The sequence below is a fragment of the Bos javanicus genome, chromosome X (assembly GCF_032452875.1).
Source record: "Bos javanicus breed banteng chromosome X, ARS-OSU_banteng_1.0, whole genome shotgun sequence".
NCBI classification, from domain to species: Eukaryota; Metazoa; Chordata; class Mammalia; order Artiodactyla; family Bovidae; genus Bos; species Bos javanicus.
The window spans coordinates 93,994,657-94,013,275 of NC_083897.1; the positions used below are offsets into that span (position 1 = coordinate 93,994,657).

Genomic DNA, 18,619 nt, shown 5'->3' on the forward strand with positions numbered 1-18,619 from the left:
GATAATCATATGTTTTTTATTTTTCAATTAATGTGGTGTTTTACATTGATTTGCGGATATTGAAGAATCCTTGCATCCCTGGGATAAAGCCCTCTTGGTCATGATGTATGACCTTTTTAATATGTTTTTGGATTCTGTTTGCTAGAATTTTGTTAAGGATTTTTGCATCTATGTTCACCAGTGATATTGGCCTGTAGTTTTCTTTTTTTGTGTGGCATCTTTGTCAAGTTTTGGTATTAGGGTGATGGTGGCCTCATATAGTGAATTTGGAAGTTTACCTTCCTCTGCAATTTGCTGGAAAAGTTTGAGTAGGATAGGTGTTAGCTCGTCTCTAAATTTTTGGTAGAATTCAGCTGTGAAGCCGTCTGGTCCTGGGCTTTTGTTTGCTGGACGATTTCTGATTACAGTTTCAATTTCTCTGTTTGTGATGGGTCTGTTAAGATTTTCTATGTCTTCCTGGTTCAGTTTTGGAAAGTTGTACTTTTCTAAGAATTTGTCCATTTCTTCCAAGTTGTCCATTTTATTTGCATATAGTTGCTGATAATAGTTTCTTATGATCCTTTGTATTTCTGTGTTGTCTGTTGTGATCTCTCCATTTTCATTTCTAATTTTATTGGTTTGATTTTTCTCCCTTTGTTTCTTGATGTGTCTGGGTAATGTTTTGTCAATTTTATTTATCTTCAAAAAGCCAGTTTTTGGCTTTGTTGATTTTTGCTATGGTCTCTTTTGTTTCTTTTGCATTTATTTCTGCCCTAATTTTTAAGATTTCTTTCCTTCTACTAACCCTGGGGTTCTTCATTTCTTCCTTTTCTAGTTTCTTTAGGTGTAGAGTTAGGTTGGCATTAAGCTTTTGATTGCTGAGGTATGTATTTCAAAGTGGCTCAGTGGTAAAGAATCTGCCTGCCAGTGCAGAAGACATAAAAGATTCCTGGATTGGGAAGATTCCCTGGAGAAGGAAATGGCAACCCACTGCAGTATTCTTGCCTGGGAAATATCATGGACAGAGGAGCCTGGCAGGCTATAGCCCACAGGGTCTCAAAAGAGTGGGACATGACCTAACAACTAAACAATACATTTCAAAGAAATCTGTCTCAAATAAACACACTGCCAGCTATACAACTAGATAAAGAGCCAGGCCACCCCACCCATGAAGCTGCCCTTTTAGAAAGTCCTGGCTGACCTAGGTAACTGATCATTTGAGTGATCCTGCTTTTCCCTCCCCATGCTTTAATTCCCACTCTCTTTTTAAATTAACCTATAAGGAGTAAACTTGCAAAACCCTAGGTACCCCACCCTTAACCCAAATAAATGAAGAACCCCAGGTCTGCTAGTATTTGCTCTTGCTCTCTAGTGTGTGCTCCTGTTTCACATATCCCGACCAAACCTCTCATTATGTGACCCCACAGAATGTGTACTCCCCATAACCTGTGAATAATTAACCTTGTTTTTTTCAAAGTTCCCCCGCCTTTTCTAGCTTCTAAGGGCTGCCTACATTCCTTGGTTTGTGACCCTTTTCTGCCACCTTCAAAGCCAGTAATGCTGCATTCTCTCTGACACTGCTTCCTTTTTTACATCTTTTCTCTGACCCTTTCTCCTGCCTCTTGTACTTCAGAGGAAACTTGTGATTACTCTGGGCCCACTCAGATAATCCAGGATATCTATTTTAAAATGTTGATTACCATCTTTAATTCCATCTACAACCTCAATTACCCTTTGCCATACAACTGAACATAATCATAGGCTGCAAGAATTTGTACATGCACATCTTTGGGGGGGAATCATTATTCTGTCTACCACAAATTCTGTTGAGATCTCATACATACCCTTATAGTTCACCCTCAACCCTCACCTTGACTATGCAGATGGAACCAAGGAAGTCTGATGTGATTAACTTGTTTATTAGTTAAGTAGAGATTGATCCTCTCTTTTTACAAATTCAAAGACATATATTTTTTCTAATATTCTCATAATAAATAAAGATCTCTTACATCAGATAGAACATGACTTTACTTTCAAGATTATCTTTGTTAGCAACAAACTCCAAATGCTAGACCAGCGGTTCCCATTGACTACCAACATTTCAAAAACTGTTTTGGTGATTGAAATTGGGCTTCCAGGTATTTGTTTTCCAAATGAAAACAACCTTTGTTTGCTCTCCAAAATCTATCACCTATTCTTATCATTATTTAATGAAAGAACATTCAGCACCAAAAAGAAAAGAATGTCAGAAAAATGTGTACTTCTTTAAATAATCTTAGGTTAATAAAAAATAAGTTTATTAGTGTTCTTTTTCTAATTTTGCTGATCTTTGACCAGGCTTTTAAAATCACTTATAAGACTGATTTACCTGTAGCAACTGTGCCACTGTCCACACGTGTCAAGGACTGGGGACGGCTTCGAAGTTTGCTTTTTAAAGATCTTGGTCTACGTGGTGATGCAGGTGATACAGGAGCTTCTGATGATTGGACTTTGCTATCTTTAATTGCTCGAAGGCGTTCATAGAGCTCCTGTAGCTCCTTATTCTGCTGGGTTTGAAGATTTACCACCTCCTGAATATGTCTGAAGGAAAATCATGCAGAAAGCACTTTAATGGCACAGGAGCCATATACATGAGCCAAGGAACTCTACCAGTACAAGTAAAGTTTAACAAGGAATTTAGATTAAGAATGTGGAAATACAGAATATTTTCACAAAATTAATATGATCAGTGCCTTCCTAAAGTGCAACATTAAACTAATCAGACATAAAGAAAAAGCTCAATAAATTGACAAGAACAAATTTATAAAACCTCAATATAGTAAAAGATAATTTAAAAAATTAAAGTTCCATAGTACTGATAATATTAACATGATTATTCTTTGCAAGTGTAAACAGGAAATAATTTTTCAACATAGTAAAAGGTTACTATTCAGAACATATAAATATCTGCCAAAAATCAATGACTTTATAGAAAAGGGGGGGAAGAATAAGAAAAGTAACTCTAAAGGAAAGGAAATACAAGTAGCCAATAAATATGAGATGATGCACAACCTTAGTATTAATTAGAACACAAATTTTAAAAAATAATTTTTATTCATCTGATAGGAATAAAATTAAAAGAATCAATAACACCCAGTCTAATGTTGTGAAGGAGTGGGAAAACAGGCACTTGTACAAACCTCTAATCCAGGAATTTAGGTATCCTTCTAATATAAGTACACAAACATAAAAGGATGTTCACTTCAACATTTTTTATATAAACAAAATATGGGATAAAACTGAAATTCTCATTAAGGAGGGATTAAATAAACTTTGGGGCTTTCCAGGTGGTGCAGTGGTGAAGAATCCACCTGCCAATGCAGGATACGAGAGGTCAATCCCTGGGTAGGGAAGATGCCCTTGAGAAGGAGATAGCAACCCACTCCAGTATTCTTGCCTGGAAAAATTCATAGAGGAGCCTGGCAGGCTACAGTTCATGGGGTTACAAAGAGTTAGATGCAACTGTGCACACACACACACACAAATAAATGGCTATATGCTATCCCAATGCATGGAATAAAGATTATTTGTGCAAACATGAAGAGGAGACAATGTTAAGCCAAAAAATGCAGAATAACATGTATATTATGATCCTACTTTTATAAACTTAAAAACTATATTTGTAAATGCATAAAAAAATGATGGACAAGTTATATACCAGTGGTTGCCTATGAGAAATGAGGTTAGAGCATGAGAAATAGACTGTTTTGTGTGCATTTTTACTGTTGTGATATTATGATTTATAATAAAAATAAGATGTTATTTGATCTTGGTCCCTATTCCTGGCACACTGCTCCTAAAACCCTTGTAATTTTCTAAATGATAAGAGTGATCCAAGAATTTTTTGTTACAATGTTTGGTCTTTTGTCCTCAAATAGCTCCAGTTCCTGAAACATTTCCAGAGTGATAAAGGAGTGTCTCGTTATTCAAAATAAGCCCCTTTAAATCACAAAGTGACTTCTGGATAGCCCCTAAGGATGGGTACCTCTAAGGAGGGAAAAGAGGCTGGAGGTTGAATTAATTACCAATGGCCAATGATTTACTCAATCATGCCTACATAATGAAGTTTCCATAAAAATCTGTGAATTACAGGGATTCTGAGAGCTTCTAGGTTGAAGGAGGCATGTAGGTGCGACAGTGGCACTCCTGAGAGGCCATGAGGTTCCTTGCCCCTTCTATACCTTGCCATCTGGCTGTTCTTGAGTTGTATCCTTTTATAATAAACCAATAATCTAGTAAGAAAACTGTTTTCCTGAGTTCTATAAGCCATTCTAGCAAGTTAATCAAACCTGAGGAGAGGTTTGTGGAAACCTGTGGTAACAGGTTGGTCAGAAGCATAGGTAACACTACTTGGACTTGTGATGGGCATCTGAAGGGGGCAGTCTTGTGGGACTGAGCCCTTAGCCTCTGGGATCTGATGCTATCTTTGTAGTTTTCAATAACAAATTTTTTTGAATCATTAAAATGTCACCAGGGCTTCTCTGGTAGCTCAGCTGGTAAAGAATCCACCTGCAATGCAAGAGACCCCGGTTCAATTCCTGGGTCGGGAAGATCCCCTGGAGAAGGGATAAACTATCCACTCCAGGCTTCCCTGGTGGCTCAGATGGTAAAGAATCCACCTGCAATGCAGGAGACCTGGGTTCGATCCCTAGGTTGGGAAGATCCCCTGGAGGAGGGCATTGCGACCCACTCCAGTATCCTTGCTTGGACAATTCCCATAGACAGAGGAGCCTGGCAGGCTACAGTCCATGGGGTCTCAAAGAGTAGGACACGACTGAATGACTAATCACACAGCACAAAATGTCACCAATCTTAATTAGCTACCAGTCAAATACTTAGTTCTATAAAACCCAAAGCAATCAGATTTGTGACAAAAGAGAAACAGTTCTTACTTTTCTCGTAATCTTTGAAGCTCCACCTTTAAGTCCTCATCCTCTATTTCTGACTCATCATCACTGCTCATTGGGGAAGATGGTGAATAAAAGTGTGAGCTCTGTGTTTGAACACAGGCTTTTTCTTCACAGAGTGGTAAGCACTTTTCTCTCTCTGTACCAGTCTTCGCCATTGATTTCCCTCTGTCAGGAAGAGCGGCTGAAAATTCACAATTAGAGCTAGGCTGTTTCCTAGCAGTATGTATCTCTCTCTCTTTAAGCAGTTCAGATCCAGACTGCATGCTACTTCCTGTGGCTGAATTTTCTTCCAATTCCTTTTCTGTACTCATCGAAGATATATCAGTTTCACAAGCTATACTAAAAGATGAAAAGTTGTCAGTTTGTTTGGAAATTCTTGGATCTTCTTTGAAGGTTTCATGAAGAGCTTGTAACTTCTGAGGAGAAAGTGAAGTTTGTGGATTGTGTGTGACAGGTTCCATTTCTACCAATTGAGACTTTGCTGTTTCAGTAAAGGCTAAAGCTTCTTCACTAGACTGACTTGTCATTTCATTGAATGCTGGTATGTGTTCTATTCCAAAAGATGTCACTTCCACTGACTCCTGCTGGGGAACTGTAATCACCTGAAATACAAAAAGGCAGAGGTGGCTGGCTCTGCCTAACCAAAGAGTAAACCCACAAAGAAATTCAATATATTATATGGTACAGACAATTGGATGGTCTTCTGCAATGTATACACATTGATAATACCAAAACTTTAAAACCCCATTTAGGACTTCCCCAGTGGTCTAGTGGTTAAGACTCTGCACTTTCACTGCAGGGGCCACAGGTTTGACCCCTAGTCAGGGAAGTTCTGCATGTCACATGGAGCAGCCAAAGGAAAAAAAAAGTTTAAAAAAAATCCCATTTATTCTTGCCATATTCAAAGGTTTTCAGTTGGGCCCTTTGTAAATTCAGTTGGCTACATATTGCTCAAATACAATTCTGCAATTAAAACATTCCATAGGTGCACATACAACTAACACCATTTTGTAAACCATCTATACTTCAATAAAAAATTAAAAATATTTTAATTGCCAAGATTCTAAAGGACATGAAATCAGATTTATAAAAAAGATGACTCCCACCCACCAAAAAACAATGACACAGATCTATGCTCTGTTCCAGTTACTAAAATCCTCATTTCTTTAGACTCACCTTTAGTGGATGGCTACAGAAGGTGAGAAGATACATATAAGGGGGAAAAATTAAATATGATAATAATCTACATTTAAAATAATTACCATCTACAGACCTAGATCTTCAATGCTGTCACCTTTCATAATATCCCTGTAGAAAATGATTCTACCAAAGACACAAACCTGAAACCGACCCCGCTGAAATGATCCACTCATTGCTTTACATTTACTCAAAGACCTAGTATCAGTTGTGGACTCTCCTGTCAGATGAATGGGGTCAGGAACAACTGCTGATCTCGTATCTTCTGTTTCCACTGCAAGTTTTGCCAAATTGTAAGCAGAAAGGAGAAAATTGTTTGTTAATATTACATTTGTTTACATTACCAGAAATGAAGTAGAAAAAGCTTAACTCCTGCTAGACAATTAAAAAAGTGTTAATGTAATAAGCAACACTGTAGAAGCCCCTACCTCTAAATCAGACATTTCAAGATTTATCCTGAGACTTAGTGTCTATATGAAATGAATACTTTAAAACTGAATTAGTTACAAAAGGAAAAATAAAATGGAAATGACATTAATGGGACGTGTTACATACATGGGCTATACGGAAAAGGTGGCAAGATTTGTGTATGAATAACAACAGAAAGAAACAGAAGTAAATGAAAAATGATGTTACCTAGTCTACGTCCCTGACTGTAAGCACACTACCTTGACGGACTTTTGATCTCTTGAAAAAGCTGGTTGACTGCCGTAGCCTGTATGCCCAGCTTTTTAATTTGCGAGTCCAGGATTTCTTGCTAATAGGATTTTTGAGACTAGGACAAGTAAAGCTTAGGCCAAAATATCCACCTCCTGTCTGTAGATGAATGGTTCCACCGCTTGACACAGCAGCAGGATAGGCCTCTGGATCTCCCGGAAGTGAAGCATCTGGGGACATCTCCTAATGGAGACAAAAAGAGGAAAACCAAAACGGTAATAATTTACGTGAGGTAGAGCAGTTATTTATACCATTGGAGTTTCTTGTATGGACCAGTCAGTAATCAAAAACAGAATGCTATGTATATTTCTATTAATAGTACTATGTCAGACTAAACCTGAAGTATTGAACATATAGGAATTAAGCCTTCTTTTTCTTTAAAAATATTATTTAGACTTCACATAAATAAAATCACAGAATATTAAATTTCCACCCTAGAATATTTTTTATCATAGCAACTTTGAAAACTGAAAATTAAAATCTGAAGTAAACAGATTTAAAACAATAAAAAACCTTCATTACACCAATTTACTAAAAAAAAAAAAAGGTTAGTTAAATCTTATCATCTTAAAATGGAAATTTTCATCTATGCTTATATTACTTAGGACAGTTAAAGATGCCTGACACACATGATAAACATAGAAAATCAAGATATCTAGGCATTAAGATTTACAGAAATATATTACCAAATCAAATTTATTATATTATGTAATCACACAGAAATTTAATTTAAAATGGATCTCAAAATTATTTCAAATTCAAACTCTAAAAATTGTTAACATCAGGCCACAGCTGACTATAAAATCACACTTCCCTCTTGTATTCCCATTTTCCCCCCGAAAAATAAGAATTAACTGCTGTTTCTGAGTACTTTAAAAATAAATTCCTTATAATAACTCATACAAAAAATTAATATACATAGCCACAAATACTTTGGGAAACCTGAGAATGGCCCCTACAAATTTAGAAAATTAAAAAAGTATTGAAAAGCTCAAAGAATAGGATTTAGCATTTGTCTGAAGGAAGATCGCCTGAAGTGAAGTGAAGTCGCTCAGTCATGCCCGACTCTTTAGACCCCATGGACTGTAGCCTGCCAGGCTCCTCCATCCATGGGATTTTCCAGGCAAGAATACTGGGGTGGGTTGCCATTTCCTTCTCCAAGACAGCCTAAAAGCAGCACTAAGTAAACTGCAGTTTGGGATAAGCATTTTTAATTCTTAGAGTCAATAGTCATTAAAAGTAAAATTCTGAACAACTAGTTTTTATTTTCCAAAGTCCTATTTTGGACTACCAATACTACTTTCATAAAGAGAAAAAAAAAAAAACTCTCAATAACATTGGTCCCACTGAAATTACAGAAAAGATTTTTATTAAGTAATAACTGGATCAAGATGATAAATTAAATACAAGTTCTAGCTTCTCTTATCAACCCAAAGCTATAAGTGCAACAGGAAAAACAGATGTAGACACAGGCATATAAGATTAAAGGAGGAAAAAGTAGCCTCCTTTAATCTGCATGACATATGCAAGAACTGTTTCAAAATGCAGTAAACTCAGGTGGGAGATATGGGCAGCAGGAGAGAGCACCCTGAACAACCAAAAGGATGAGTAGTTGGATAGAATGCTTACAAAGCTACACACAATTTGTCTCCTATCTGTCACTTCAACATCATCTTGTAACACCCTACTACTTACTGGCCTTCTTTTGGTTCCTAAAACAGGTCTCTTACCTGTGAATATCACCATCGCAAACAAATCCTTCCGTGACCACTCTATCTAAAGTAATTCCTTAGTCATCCTATCGTAGCCCTTTTTATTTGTTTAGGATTTATTTTCCCCCACTAGAGTATGAGTTCCACAAAAAACAGAGATCTTGACTTATTCACTGCTCAGTAGATATCCACTGAATGGAAGAGTGAACTGGTTAGGGTACCAAACAAGGAACAGCCAGGCAGTTCTGCACCTTCCTACCCCACCTCCACAACAAAGAAAAGACATCAGAGGCATCTGCTCCCAAATAAGAGTGGCAAGAGGAAAATGTTTGTGGCCAAGAAAAATATCAGCAATATAGGGAGGAGATAAGATCTAGGAGGTTAAGGGGAAGCCCTGCTACTTTTGAAGACTAGCTATTAGACCTCCCTCTATGCAGCATCAGAGACAAGTTGCAATAACCAGTGCCAGGAAGCATGTCCCACGCTTTCCTCATAATTACTAGAGTAAGACTATAGTAATTGTATATAGCATTTACAAACAGACAAAGAGGGAATCTCATAGGGGAAAAAGAAAAACTGAGTACGCAATAAAGAATCACCAACACTTTTGGGAAATCAGTACTTTAAGAAAACACTAAACTCAACAAATAGAATAGCCAAGGAAATAACATTAATAACACAGAATAAGGCTTTAATATCTTCAAAGACATGTGTGAATATACACATCCATAAGAAAAAGAAATTATTAGAAATTAAAAATATAATCCTTCACATAAAAAATAGCTGAATAGGAGATTATAAACAGCTTATAAATACAGAAATTCTCCCAGTACAAAAAGCAAAAGGACGAGATGGAAAACATGAAATGAAAAGTTAAATAGGTAAGAAAAAGAAAAAAAGTAAATGAAGAAATAAAATTGTCTATTCACAGATGATACAATCTTATATATTATATAGAATATCCACCAAAAGCTATTACAGCTAATAAACAAAGCAAAGTAGAAGCATATAACATCAACAATCAAAAATCAATTGTATTTCTATATGCTACCAATGAAAAATCAGAAAAGGAAATTTAAAAAAGCAATTTCATTTATAATAACAGTAAAGAGAATAAAATAACACTGCTGGAACAACTGGATGATCATATGCAGAAAAATGAAGCTAGATCTTTATCTCACACCATATACAAAAATTAACTCAAAATGATGTTACTACCTATACTTAACTAAGGGTAAAACAAAATAAAGACATTTTTGGACATTTAAAAAAATCAAACTGCTAATCCATGCAACATATTTAAAAATATTATTTATAGAAGCATTTGAGGGGGAAAACAAAACGGAATTCTAGGACACCAGAAATAGTGGCAGGTAATAAGTTTGATCTAGATGTAGCAAGTGGACATTTGAAACAAATAAAATAATCCATTTGACTTTGACACTTGGAAGATTTTCTTTTGAGCAACAAAGCTTAAATAATAGAGAATTACATTTCATTTTTTATGGTTCTAATCACATTACATGATCATCAGATAACACATATAACATGTTATTTACTGATTTTCAATTCTTCCAATCAACCTACAGACAAGGCATAACCAACTATTAAAAAATGTATATGTTATAAACTTTGTTAATGCTAAAGTGTAATTTAAGTAATAAAAATGGGAGGTGTACAGGGAAGAAAAATAGAGGAAAGAGAAAATATAATTTCTCCACCATTCCGAGAAATGAGTCAGATTTTATTATATGAAACTGCTAAATCCAAAAATCAGTAAGTATATTATTTACAAGTTATTAATAGCAATGACCACAGAACTAAAACCAGGAACTTAAATGTTTGGGGAGTGGGAGTGTCAACACAACAATTTAATTTCCTATCCTTCTGAATTTTTGTGTTTATGCATCAACTGCATAATTTTAAATTACTAGTTTACAAAAAAACAAGTAAGTTATTTTTATTCAATGGGATGTTATGCTGTTAGGTGAGGTAAAACTATGTATTCTGATATGGATAGATGTCTGTAAGTGGGGGGAAAATGCAGAACAGCACATGTATATAAGGAAGTATATGTATATAAATATATAGTATATATCTGTATCTTTGTAAATAGATATAATACATATAAAAAAGTGCTATATAAATATTTGTATGTTAGTTAAAACCATGTCTAGGAAGATTTATTAACAGCTGTGTCTATAGGTTTGGAAGTGAGGTGAATTTTACTTTATATATATGCATATATTACTTATATAATAACAATAATAGAGATACAGTGATAAATATGTCTATGATATACTATAAAATAAAAAATTAAATTGTAGACCAATATGTTTATAGCACAATCCTATTTTATTGAATAAAAAGTTATAGGTTTTTAACTAGATCTGTATAAGCTTAAGTCAAGAAGGATAAGTACCATATAGTGGATAAGCACCAGATAGTGGTTATCTCTATGAGCTGAAGGAACAGAAAAAAGAAGTTAAATTCTTACATTACATAAATTAAGAAAAAAAAAACAAGTCAGGAGATTATGGGGGATTTTAATTTTCTTTTAAAAAATGTTCTCAAATAAATAAAAAACTCACAAACAAGATTAAATTAAAACCATACAATTTTTAAAAGGAAACTGATAATAGGTATTTTTAAGTGGAAATCTAAAAGCAAGTTCTTCCTACCCCCTAAAACAATCTATCAGTCCTGTTCTGTCATTAATATAAACATAAACATTGCTCACAAGTTCCTAGCTAATTCAACAGAGGGGTCTCTCACAAAAGATAGTTCTACTGCCTCTATTGAGAAGTTTTAGGCCCCTTCATCCTAAGCCATGGCCTTTTAAACACCTGTGACCTCAGAATCTTATGACATAGATAATTTCATTTCAAAGGACAGAACTTTAGAAAAGAAGGCATTTCTTTTAAAAGCATAAGGAATTGGTTAGAAAGAATGATACTTACATGTAAACATAATTCGCTGGGTATAGAAGTTATCACATTCAGGTCCCTTTTGAACACTGATATGTTAGCAGGCTGATTCACAGCCACATTGGACAGAATCTTAGAGCCTGTCTGCTGAAAATTAGGGGACTGTGCAGGACTATCTTGAATTCCACAGTGACTGGTGCCTATGACTTCTGGCACTGGACATGAGAGTACATCTTCAGCAGAGGAAGAAAATGGAGAGTCTATGCTTTGGGTATCCTTCTGACTCTCAGGGTAGATGCTAGGTATGTTATGCTCCTGATACAGCAAATTTCTTAATTTTTCATCCAGAGTTTTAATTCGGTTGTCTGCAAATTCCATTTTTGGAGGTCTTTCCCCATCTGATTCCAGGACAGTAGAGGATAGAAGGCTGGCTGGTTCAATGCCAGGATTCTGAGTGGGAACGACCATCTTAGGAGAACTTGCTTCCATGTTCACTGCAGCTTCTCCTTCTTGGGAAATAAATTCGGCATCCGTAGTTCGCTGCTGCACTAGTAAGGATTGAGGCTTTTGATCAGATATAAATGCCGGGGTTGTAAGACAGTTAGCTGCAATCTGAGTTGACTCGTCAGAAGCTGCCTGACTGGCAGCTTGGTGACCTGGATACACAGGTAGAAATATGCCTGCTTCATTGGTGAGTCCCTCACATTCAAGTGGAACTGCACGAACTGAAGTAGCAGTATGATTGGAACTACTAGCAACTGGTACCATTATTTGCCTGTCATCTTCCACTTGATAAAGTATAGCTGGCTGCTTAGTTTCTACACTGGCATATTCAGAAATCTTACCATCAACTACATCCTTGTGTTGTGATGTGGAGGTGAAAAGTACACGCTGGCACGGATTACTTTCTAGAGTAAGCAGTGTGTCCTGTGATATTTCCTTATTACTTATGTTTCTTGGACCTAGAATAATAACAAAGAATGGCTAAGCATGTATTGGTAAGTACAAAGCATAGACTAGTCCAAACTCAAAAGGGACAAAGAGAAACAAGAGGCAAATCAGAACCAGTGTGAAACTACTCTTGACAAGGAGAAAAATATTTTTTTCATAAATAATAAAATTTAAATGGCTTAAGTTATATTCTAATATTAACATCTTCAAAAATGCTTATGGAAATTCTCATAAATGGAATAAAATACCCATGTTGTTGTTCAGTTGCTAGTCGTGTCCAACTCTTGGCAACTCTATGGACTGCAGCACGCCAGACTTCCCTGTGCTTTCCTATCTCTCAGAGTTTGCTCAAATTCATGTCCATTGAGTTGGTGATACTATCTAATCATCTCATCCTCTGCTGCCCCCTTCTCCTTTTGCCTTCAATCTTTCCCAGCATTAGGGTCTTTTCCATGAAAACAACTTAAAGATACGGTATATATTTTGCATCCCCATCTCCCAGGTCTGAATAAAGGTGCAGCCAACAAACACTTACTAGAAAGTAGGTTTAACCCAGGAACTGTAGGCATGTACTGCTGAAGAGAAGGAGAAGATTGAGCTTCACGGTTTCTTATTGTCTGATTTATACAGAATCGCCATCGACCAACTGGGGATGACTGAGGAGGAGCAGATTCATCTGTAGAAAGAATTGGCAAAAATTAATATGCTAAGCAACTGTCAATATATTTAACTTGTTAACTAAGAAAATAAGGTTAAAACAACAAATTGTCTTTTATCTCTATTTCCAACAGCAACTTATAAGACCAGACCTCCCAAACCTGACTGACAAATACTCTAAAAAACTAAGCGCAAGATATCTTTAGAGAAGGATTTGGGATTCTTCAGAAACAAACACTGCATCAGTAGTGATGAAAAGCAGGGCACTTCTTTTTGGAAAAAAATGAAAAGCATTTTTTCCATTAAAACCTACATCTTTGTTTTGTATCTTGATTATGGTAGTGCTTACACATATCTATAGTAAAGTTGCTTAGTCGTGTCTGACTCTTTGCGACCCCGTGGACTGTAGCCCACCAGGCTCCTCCATCCATGGGATTCTCCAGGCAAGAATACTGGAGTGAGTTGCCATTTCCTTCTCCAGGGGATCTTCCCCACCCAGGGATTGAACCCAGGTCTCCTGCACTGCAGGCACACGCTTTAACCTCTGAGCCACCAGGGAAGCCCCTGTGTATATGTGTATAGATCTGTGTATAGATACACATATCTATAAGAGGACAAAAATTTACATAACTCTACACCAAAAGAAAAAAGCCAATTTTACTTTATAACAACTTAAAAAATAAAGTAAAATAAGGCCCTACATCTGTATTCCTACTTTGTTAACTTATTCAAATAAGTAATTCTCTTTTAAACTTTACCCTACTTTGCCAGTTAGAAATCTACTCAAACTCCTACTAATAAGAAAATGAAGATAGAGGAGAATCCTAGCACCCTAAAACAATCTAACTTTCAGGATAATGGTATCTGGTTCCATGACTCCCACACCACCTGTTGTTTCTTCATGCTATTGTAATTCCTTCAGAGGTCCTCATTTGTCTATGGTTCTTCTCCCCCTCACAGATACTCTAAATATATCTATGATCAGAGCTGAAAAGAATGGAGAAAAAAGGTTGTGAGAAGAGAAAATAGAAGACCTCATTTTTAGTCCATGGAAATTTATCTGGTATCTGATTTTCAAAAACTTATTAGTGATCAGAGCAGGTAGAAGCATATCATTGGTGGAATGAAATCAAGAAACGAATGCTACTGATATTAAACATGAGACAAACTCAGAATACAGTGATTTTAGTTAAGAAAGTCGCTGTCCATCTCATATCAGGAGAAAAATAAAACTTGCCAGTTAAATTCAAACATTAAAGCTGTTAAAGGTCATCAGTACTGTGACTGCTTTTCTGGTAACATACCACACGACAACTCAGAAATAAATTAATCAGGTAAAGAACCAATACTTGGAGGAAATTTGGAGAAGAGTTTTACTTCTCACTTTTTTTACTTCTTATTTCTGAGCTATAAAGTCCTTTCAAAGTGTGGGGAAACCTATATTAACAATTTATCAAATTCCTTTATTGGCTGATATCCTTGCCAAGGTATGTAAATTAAGTTTCCAAATGTCTTGCTTCAAAAGCCAAATGGTAAATTTTGTTAAATATACTTACTGCTGGTTTGACTGGATGCAGAATTTATCTGTACTTGTTCAGATGATCCTGTCTGAATTAAAAATGAATAGATAAATAAAGAAGTTCCTGATACATATTCGAGAAGACCTATTTGCTAAGCAACTGCTCTTACTTGGCTACTGCTGGGTTCCACAGTAACAGAGTCAACTCCAACAGCTCTTTCTGTAGCAGAGTGAACATGAAGGATCTCCTGGGCTTGACCTACGATAGCCCTCAATTCTTCCACAAATTTTTCTTTTTCACTTTCCAAGACAAAGTTATCTTCAACCTATCCAAAAGGAAAAGTAAGTCTATTCAAAAGAATGTATTTAGTTTCTTTGAAATTATAATATGGTGACTACCGTAAAGAAAAATTAATTGCTATTTAGACCCGATTGCCACAACAGAATTGAGAAAAGACTAGCAATAAAATGCCAGACAACACATTAAATTATTCTTTCTACTTGAGATCACCAGCATTTGTCAGATTGGCACTACTTACCAGAAGCCAGCATTTAAAAAAATGTTAGCATTCTATAAATTAATTTGAATTCTAATTAATTAAAATTAATTAACTCTATAAATTAATTTGAAGAACATAACTGAGGCAATGTTTACATTTAAAACTAGGATGTCCAAACCCAAAAGCTTTTAAATCAAAAATCACAAAATGAAACATCTCTAAAGATGATAAAGTATGGCCCCAAGACAGTTCAGAAAATACTAAGTTGAATAAGAGGCAGAATTCACAATATTATTAACATTTTCAAATGTTAAATTCTGCTTGGCTAGGAATGTATATCCAAAGAAAACTGGCAGAAACAAAAGTATTATGTACTCTTCCTGCCACCCTAGCCCATTCCCCTAAAAAAAGAGGGGAATACTAACTTAAGCCTAACAATTCAAAGAAAATACAAAAACTAAATGAAATGATGAACATTACTTGAACACCTATATGTAAGATGTTATAATTGTATAAACTATTAATACTTAGGCCTCACCCTCCAAAATCCTAATTTAATTAGGGACCCAGGAAACAGAACTGTTTTTGTCTTAGGGTTTTTTTGGCCATACCATGCGGTTTGCAGGATCTTAGTTCCCCAACCAGGGACTGAACCTGGGCAACTGCAGTGAAAGCTCCAAGTCCTAACCACTGGACCTCTAAGGAATTCCCCAAAGGACTGTTTTTTAAAAGCTCTTCTGTTGATTTTGACATGCAGCTAGAGTTAAGAACCACTGACCTAGCTCCTTTCTTAATGAAACTCCCTCATATTTTACACATAAATATACTGACACCAGAGGGGGTATAGTGACTTACTTTTGATCATAACCAATTTAGCTCTTTACGAATTTTAAAAAGCAGCAGTACCCTAAGAAAATACGGCTCTCAGTAAATGAGGGGGGAGAATTAAAGGGGAAAAAGACAAACAATTCTGAAGGGAAAACGGTTTGTCTTTTCTGTACTTACCATATAGTCTGCAATATCCTCTGGTGCATCACCATCAACATCAAACTTGAAGGTGACCATCTTGTTATTGTGTGTCTCCAGTTGACACTCCACCATGTTGTCTCCAGAGGTTGAAACCTGGACACAAATATTTTACTAGTTTAAGAGTCAGTCATTGCCTTCTTTTTGCAAAGGGAATAGGAAATATTTCGATGAGCTCACATAAAATATATGAAAAAATGGTCTAAAATATTGAGAATCTAAAAAGATTCTGCTTTTCCCTTGGTGAAATACTGTCTAAATAACCACTGTATGACAAATCTAAGGCTCAAATTATTCAGCAAAAAAATCAGGAAAGGAAAGGAGCACAACTTTTATAAAAATACAAAGAAAGTTACGATAATCCCTATAACTATCTGCAATGCAAAGATCTAAATCTGGGCAATCCACTTTCACCATTACTATTCAACATAGTTTTGGAAGTTTTGGCCACAGCAATCAGAGCAGAAAAAGAAATAAAAGGAATCCAAATTGGAAAAGAAGAAGTAAAACTCTCACTATTTGCAGATGACATGATCCTCTACATAGAAAACCCTAAAGAGTCCACCAGAAAATTACTAGAAATAATCAATGACTACAGTAAAGTTGCAGGATATAAAATCAACACACAGAAATCCCTTGCATTCCTATACACTAATAATGAGAAAACAGAAAGAGAAATTAAGGAAACAATTCCATTCACCATTGCAACGGAAAGAATTAAATACTTAGGAATATATCTACCTAAAGAAACTAAAGACCTATATATAGAAAACTATAAAACACTGGTGAAAGAAATCAAAGAGGACACTAATAGATGGAGAAATATACCATGTTCATGGACTGGAAGAATCAATATAGTGAAAATGAGCATACTACCCAAAGCAATTTATAGATTCAACGCAATCCCTATCAAGCTACCAACAGTATTCTTCACAGAGCTAGAACAAATAACTTCACAATTTGTATGGAAATACAAAAAACCTCGAATAGCCAAAGCAATCTTGAGAAAGAAGAATGGAACTGGAGGAATCAACCTACCTGACTTCAGGCTCTACTACAAAGCCACAGTTATCAAGACAGTATGGTACTGGCACAAAGACAGAAATATTGATCAATGGAATAAAATAGAAAGCCCAGAGATAAATCCACGCACACCTTATCTTCAACAAAGGAAGCAAGAATATACAATGGATTAAAGACAATCTCTTTAACAAGTGGTGCTGGGAAATCTGGTCAACCACTTGTAAAAGAATGAAACTGGACCACTTTCTAACACCATACACAAAAATAAACTCAAAATGGATTAAAGATCTAAACGTAAGACCAGAAACTATAAAACTCCTAGAGGAGAACATAGGCAAAACACTCTCCGACATACATCACAGCAGGATCCTCTATGACCCACCTCCCAGAATATTGGAAATAAAAGCAAAAATAAACAAATGGGACCTAATTAACCTTAAAAGCTTCTGCACATCAAAGGAAACTATTAGCAAGGTGAAAAGACAGCCTTCAGAATGGGAGAAAATAATAGCAAACGAAGCAACCGACAAACAACTAATCTCAAAAATATACAAGCAACTCCTACAGCTCAACTCCAGAAAAATAAACAACCCAATCAAAAAATGGGCCAAAGAACTAAATAGACATTTCTCCAAAGAAGACATACAGATGGCTAACAAACACATGAAAAGATGCTCAACATCACTCATTATCAGAGAAATGCAAATCAAAACCACTATGAGGTACCATTTCACACCAGTCAGAATGGCTGCGATCCAAAAGTCTACAAATAATAAATGCTGGAGAGGGTGTGGAGAAAAAGGAACCCTCTTACACTGTTGGTGGGAATGCAAACTAGTACAGCCACTATGGAGAACAGTGTGGAGATTCCTTAAAAAACTGGAAATAGAGCTGCCTTATGATCCAGCAACCCCACTGCTGGGCATACACACTGAGGAAACCAGAAGGGAAAGAGACATGTGTACCCCAATGTTCATCGCAGCACTGTATATAATAGCCAAGACATGGAAGCAACCTAGATGTCCATCAGCAGATGAATGGATAAGAAAGCTGTGGTACATATACACAATGGAGTATTACTCAGCCATTAAAAAGAATACATTTGAATCAGTTCTAATGAGGTGGATGAAACTGGAGCCTATTATACAGAGTGAAGTAAGCCAGAAGGAAAAACACAAATACAGTATTCTAACGCATATATATGGAATTTAGAAAGATGGTAACAATAACCCGGTGTACGAGACAGCAAAAGAGACACTGATGTATAGAACAGTCTTATGGACTCTGTGGGAGAGGGAGAGGGTGGGAAGATTTGGGAGAATGGCAATGAAACATGTAAAATATCATGTAGGAAACGAGTTGCCAGTCCAGGTTCGATGCATGATGCTGGATGCTTGGGGCTGGTGCACTGGGACGGCCCAGAGGGATGGTATGGGGAGGGAGGAGGGAGGAGGGTTCGGGA

At 36.1% G+C, this 18,619-nt stretch overlaps 1 protein-coding gene across 4 annotated transcripts in view; it reads right to left on the reverse strand.

Annotated features, from left to right (window-relative positions):
• WNK3 (WNK lysine deficient protein kinase 3) overlaps positions 1–18,619 on the reverse strand; it is a 189,415-nt gene that overhangs the window by 41,544 nt on the left and 129,252 nt on the right. For all 4 annotated transcript variants that reach the window (XM_061410236.1, XM_061410235.1, XM_061410234.1 and 1 more), the window contains 9 exons: positions 16,114–16,230; positions 14,779–14,934; positions 14,646–14,697; positions 12,968–13,108; positions 11,515–12,443; positions 6,935–7,025; positions 6,269–6,399; positions 4,911–5,530; positions 2,348–2,559 (listed from right to left, as the gene is read on the reverse strand). In XM_061410236.1, the coding sequence (XP_061266220.1) occupies positions 2,348–2,559; positions 4,911–5,530; positions 6,269–6,399; positions 6,935–7,025; positions 11,515–12,443; positions 12,968–13,108; positions 14,646–14,697; positions 14,779–14,934; positions 16,114–16,230 (2,449 nt within the window). The remainder of the gene's footprint in view (positions 1–2,347; positions 2,560–4,910; positions 5,531–6,268; positions 6,400–6,934; positions 7,026–11,514; positions 12,444–12,967; positions 13,109–14,645; positions 14,698–14,778; positions 14,935–16,113; positions 16,231–18,619) is intronic.